The sequence below is a fragment of the Vicia villosa genome, linkage group LG1 (assembly GCF_029867415.1).
Source record: "Vicia villosa cultivar HV-30 ecotype Madison, WI linkage group LG1, Vvil1.0, whole genome shotgun sequence".
NCBI classification, from domain to species: Eukaryota; Viridiplantae; Streptophyta; class Magnoliopsida; order Fabales; family Fabaceae; genus Vicia; species Vicia villosa.
In genome coordinates this window covers 108,097,126-108,103,449 of record NC_081180.1, presented here as the reverse complement: position 1 = coordinate 108,103,449, position 6,324 = coordinate 108,097,126, and the positions used below count along the sequence as shown (strand labels likewise).

General features: G+C 33.6%; 1 protein-coding gene across 1 annotated transcript; it reads left to right on the top strand.

Annotated features, from left to right (window-relative positions):
- The first annotated feature begins 974 nt into the window (after positions 1 to 974).
- LOC131651095 (uncharacterized) lies at positions 975 to 2,546 on the top strand. Its single transcript, XM_058920766.1, has one exon. The coding sequence runs from the start codon at positions 975 to 977 to the stop codon at positions 2,544 to 2,546; it is 1,572 nt and encodes a 523-aa protein (XP_058776749.1).
- Positions 2,547 to 6,324: the final 3,778 nt, after the last annotated feature.

Below are 6,324 nucleotides of genomic sequence, written 5' to 3'. Positions count from 1 at the left end.
ATAAATACCCACGGATATTTAAAATATAACGGATACCCACCCGGTAGATATCCACACGGGTATGGAGCGGATATGGATACCATTTTTATTAAACGGATGGGTAGCGGAAAACTAGTATCCGTACCCATGGGTATCCATTGCCATCCCTAGGTCTTCCCAGTGTACCACGACCTGTTTTGCCACCCCTTATACATACTTTTGGTAATGGTTTTGCTTGATTGGCAGGATCAATAACAATTTCTTTTTCATATTTATTTATATCCTTTATTTTTGTACTTTTTCAAAAATAAATAGTTCTTTTCATTTTATAATATTTATCAAGGACAAATATTTGAGCCTTTATCTTATGTTTATTTACTGACAAATATGTTTTCAGTGTTTTATATTATATCGACAAAGTTTAAAAATTTTGTGTACATGTTTTTCTTATAAAGAGGGAAATGCAAAATCACAAAACTCACATATACCATAAAAATTATGTTTACACCTCAATCAAAGGCACACCTCATTTAAAGTTGCTTCATCTAAAAATAATTTTGTCCAAAATTTATTAATTTGATAAAATAATACGATGTTCTAGATTTTAAATCAAAACATTGCATATTCATTTAAAAAACTAGATAATAAAGTCTAGAAAGTGTAATATAGGAAAAATCTTAAAATAAATTATTTGAAAAACTATGGATTAAAAATTGTTTATTTCCAAATTGAGGAAATATCCACGTCTACATTTCTTAATTGTCATAAATAAAATATCATTTTGTTTTTAATTAAGTTTAAATTAAAACAACTAGCGTGAGTTGTATTACCAATTTTGTTTCTAATTAAGTTTTAATTAAAACAACTAGTGTGAGTTGTATTTTGATCAAAATAACTTTTATACCCCACACCCTTGTTATTTATACATAATCCTTGTAACACATGAACTCAAACTCAAAGAGATGGAAATTTCTAAGATTTATTTGATTGTCCTTATGGCTATGTTACTCATCTCTCTTGTTGTTAGTGATCATCATACAAATTATCAAATTAAAAGAAAAGTATCTATTATTTCAAATCCATCTCATTCGCCACACTCACCTTCTCATTTGAAAAGATCTTACAATTACAACTTTGATCGAGAAATAAAAAGAAAAGTTCCCAGCGGTCCAAATGCAGAACAATCACCGGAATCACCTCCCACCATGCAAACGCCTTACGATTATAACTTTGTTCGAGAAATAAAAAGAAAAGTACCTAGCGGTCCAAATCCAGAACAAACACCAAATTCACCTCCCACTATGCAAACGTCTTACAAATTTGTTCGAGAAATAAAAAGAAAAGTACCTAGCGGTCCAAATCCAGAACAATCACCGAAATCACCTCCCACCATGCAAACATCTTACAACTTTGTTCGAGAAATAAAAAGAAAAGTTCCTAGCGGTCCAAATCCAGAACAATCACCGGATTCACCTCCCACCATGCAAACGTCTTACAACTTTGTTCGAGAAATAAAAAGAAAAGTTCCCAGCGGTCCAAATCCAGAACAATCACCGGAATCACCTCCCACCAAGAAAACGTCTTACAACTTTGTTCGAGAAATAAAAAGAAAAGTTCCCAGCGGTCCAAATCCAGAACAATCACCGGATTCACCTCCCACCATGCAAATGTCTTACAACTTTGTTCGAGAAATAAAAAGAAAAGTTCCTAGCGGTCCAAATCCAGAACAATCACCGGATTCACCTCCCACCATGCAAACGTCTTACAACTTTGTTCGAGAAATAAAAAGAAAAGTTCCCAACGGTCCAAATCCAGAACAATCACCGGAATCACCTCCCACCAAGAAAACGTCTTACAACTTTGTTCGAGAAATAAAAAGAAAAGTTCCCAGCGGTCCAAATCCAGAACAATCACCGGATTCACCTCCCATCATGCAAATGTCTCACAACTTTGTTCGAGAAATAAAAAGAAAAGTTCCTAGCGGTCCAAATCCAGAACAATCACCGGATTCACCTCCCACCATGCAAACGTCTTACAACTTTGTTCGAGAAATAAAAAGAAAAGTTCCCAGCGGTCCAAATCCAGAACAATCACCGGAATCACCTCCCACCAAAAAAACGACTTACAACTTTGTTCGAGAAATAAAAAGAAAAGTTCCCAGCGGTCCAAATCCAGAACAATCACCGGAATCACCTCCCACCAAGAAAACGTCTTACAACTTTGTTCGAGAAATAAAAAGAAAAGTTCCTAGCGGTCCAAATCCAGAACAATCATCGGATTCACCTCCCACCATGCAAACGTCTTACAACTTTGTTCGACAAATAAAAAGAAAAGTTCCCAGCGGTCCAAATCCAGAACAATCACCGGAATCACCTCTCACCATGCAAACGTCTTACAACTTTGTTGGAGAAATTAAAAGAAAAGTTCCAAGCGGTCCAAATCCAGAACAATCACCTGATTCGCCTCCCAACATACAAACGTCTTACAACTTTGTTCGAGAAATAAAAAGAAAAGTTCCCTCCGGTCCAAATCCAGCTCAATCACCTGATTCGCCTCCTATCATATAAAGGTCTTATGATTACAACTTCGTTGCAGGAATTAAAAGAAAAGTACCAATAGGTACAAATCCTGCTCAATCACCTCACTCAAATTCCAATGTGAAAAGGTCCTAAGATTACAACTTTGTTGTGTAAAATAAAATAAAAAATCTTGCTAATCTAAATCGAGCTAAATCACCTTATTCACCTTTTACCATGAAGTATTAGTTTTTTATATCTATATTTTAAGACAGGTTCTTTAGGACATAAACACTTTAATATGCTTTTAGTTTATCTATCCAATTTTCATCAATATCATGTAAAACTATGCAATATCTATTAAGATTATATTCTGATGATGAACGTAATATGATACACCATTTTAATATAACTTAAACTTGTGTTAGTTTTTCCTTTGCATTTTCTTATAATAATAAAATAGAAATTATAATAGGTATTTTTTCTTTCATGCAAAACTTTTTAACATTAAAATAAATAATGGTGAAAAATATTTTTTAATTCATTATTAAAAAATTTCTATTATTTTTTTAACATAAGTTTAATACTCAAAATGATAATCTTTAATACTGGCAGAAGAAAAGAGATAAAAATAAAGTTGATGTTTAGATATTCAAAATATATGACTCATCATAACTATTTATTTTATTTTAATATAATAGGTATATTCTATGAAACAAGAGTAATTGGTTGAAATGGTAGTATAATACTCTATTTTTACCACAAAAAATACTTTTATTTTAGTAGTGTCTATAATCGTTGGGTACATGTTTGATGATATGGAGAAAAGTATTACTATATCTCCATCCATAAATATGAAATTTCATAGAAAAAATTATGAAAATTAAAAAAGTTGGTTGGTATAGTAAATTTGTTGATTATTTTGTTAACTTTACAAGTTTATCATTAAGAGTGATAATCATTTAATATTTATGTAAGAGTATTTAATATAAATTGTATAAAAAAATAATTTTGAATAATCAATGTATTTAGTCCATATGTAATTCTGAATTAGTATTTGATCAATATTTTTTAAATACCTTGTGTAGTGATATATTTTGCATATAATTTTACCTAGGGCGACAACTCAGGACTGCCCTAGAAAAGGCCGACGAGGCAAGGTCGCTAAAGGGAGATATCGCCTCGCCCATGCGTTTCATCGCCTCTGGGGAGACGAAACGTGCGATAAGACGGGTCTTGCATAGTGGGAAAATTAAGATAACTATTGACTCACGTATCCCTTGAGAATAAGAATTCAATTGACCACCTTTTGACTGGGTGCGCAGTGACCTTTTTCAAGAAAATCTTAGGAATATGGAATTCCTACAAATACATCATCCCTCAAGGGGATAGAGATAACTCTCAAGTAACACTTACTTACACACATTCAAACATCACTCGGAGAGTGCTTCGCTATAAGTAACCCTAACAACATTGCTCCATCCGCCCACATGCGACCTAGCAGCGTCAGCCAACAGCAGGATCTCCCACCTCACTTAGTTGGTCCCTAAAATAGCCTAAAAAACCACCGTACAAGGCAACTCACCACCGTGAGCTAACCCTCGTCCCATTTGTGTAATATACATACTAGGTGTTTATCGGTGTTTTGGGTAAACAATCACGAGTTTACTGTGCTTGTAATATTAACTCGAAAAATATCAGAAGCAATTTGTGCAAAGTAATTTTATGAAAAATAGTGTATGTGAATTAAATGCAATTATTTGAATAAAGACAAAATAGACGCACAACTTAATTAAAGAAAAGATTTGGTAAATGACAAGTATGTAAAGTGCAATAAATGACATTAAACGAGAATGAAAATTAAAGACAGTAAAGACAAATGTTTCATTTAAGGAACTAGAAGAACAATGATAAGAAATGACGCAGACCCGTACATGTTTCTCACAAACTGTTTTGTTCTTTGACTCGGGTGTCATACCCTAATTTTTAACCCTAAGATTCTCCAATCATTTTGCATTCTTACCACATATAAAGATCACTATCTTGAGTTTAGCTTTTAGCTTTATGCTCATCTTATCTTTTGGGGGGGGGGGGGGGAGGAATCACCAAACACCCATGTTTGTTTGACTTGTGAATATTTCTTTGTTATGTTATACTAATCATAATACAAGAGAAGATATCTATGGATGGATTGTTCTCCTTAAGCCCCCTCTTGCCCTAACACTCTTCTCCTTTCTCTCAACTTTTCATGTGCAATGAAAATCTGACCCCTTTTTCCCTTATTTTCCCTTTTTATTATTAAAAAAACCCCTCAATCATGTTTTTCCTCATATTCCCTCACTTAATCTCATGAAATGACCTCAATACCCTCAACATCTCTACTCGTTTTAATATTCTATTTTTCTTATTATTTTAACTACTAACAACATAAACTATTATTTAATTTTTCTAATATATTTTCTGACTCATGGTCTTACACCCTCACCAATAATTAATCAACTCAACACAATAATTATATAATGTTAATAAATAAATATTATAAACAACAAAATTTTAAATTGGGGTGTTACAATAACGGTTATCGAAGTTCGAAGTCCGACTGCATCCGGCACCAGCGGCAGCGGGTCAAGCGTTTTTTGGCAGTTTTGAGTTTGGGGAATTTTTCGCCGATTTTTATGCAATTTTTGACATTAGTGACCTTTCGGGTTACCTTCGGGTCAATTTTGAGTTAAACTGCCAGCCCTTAGGATTAGTAGAGTTATCACTCGTGAAGGTTACCCTTTGGGATCCTTTAGAATCTTGGAGAGTAACTTTGGGTGTGTTAGAGTTTAATAATTATAATTGATGAAAGTCATTATTTTATTGTGATTAGTAGTCCGGTGTAATTATAGTGGTGACCTGATTATTGGCAAATGTTTGGTTCAAATATGAAACCTTTTTGGTGAATGATATTAAAATGACTTTTGGCGATTATTGAGTTGCATGCTTGTTGCCTACATTTTCATGCATGCATATATCTTGGAGATAAGTAAGATTTCAGTTCAGTGATGGCCTCAAATTAACTTGGTGGAATTGTTGGTTCAGGTGAGCGACCAGAGGCGCGGGTCTCTGATTCATTTGGTGGAATCGTTGGTTCATATAGAGACTAGAGATTGTGGATAAATAAGTAATACACCTCTGATATCCTAAAACCTGGTACCACGTGCATATAGATGAAGGAGTTGGTGCGTTTAGCATTGCAAATAATATGAATTATAATTGTAATTGTGATTGTGTTATTGTGATAATAATATATTGATATGTATTATGTTTATCCCTCTACTATTAATTCTCACCGTTAATATTGTAAGGCGTATTCTCACCCTTTTCTTTTGTTTTTTGTGTGCCTTTGTGCAATTTGTACAAATAATCAGCATGAGTGATAACTTGTGAGTTGGAAGATGGCTTCGCAGCTCACTTCATTTTATCTATTTATTTTCGTTTAGTTTGGGACATTGCTCTAATTCTGTAACATTAGGGAATGGGTGAATGTGTTTTCATTGAGTAATGGTTGAACTTTACTTTTCTTGACTAATGTTTTCGAAGTTATGTTACAATTTGATTTTCCACTACGAGTTAGTTGACTTTGCATGAATAAAGTATGCATGTTTTTGATGAAGTAACATCTCATGTGTGTTTATCTTTTAAAAATAAGATTTGGGGTTTTAGAGTGTAACACCCCGCACCATGCTGCTGGTGTTGCATTTACCCTATATGATCATGACCAATAGTGTGTTCTCATCATCAAACTCTTGTCATGCAACTCTAGCTTCATCTTCTTAAGATTCTT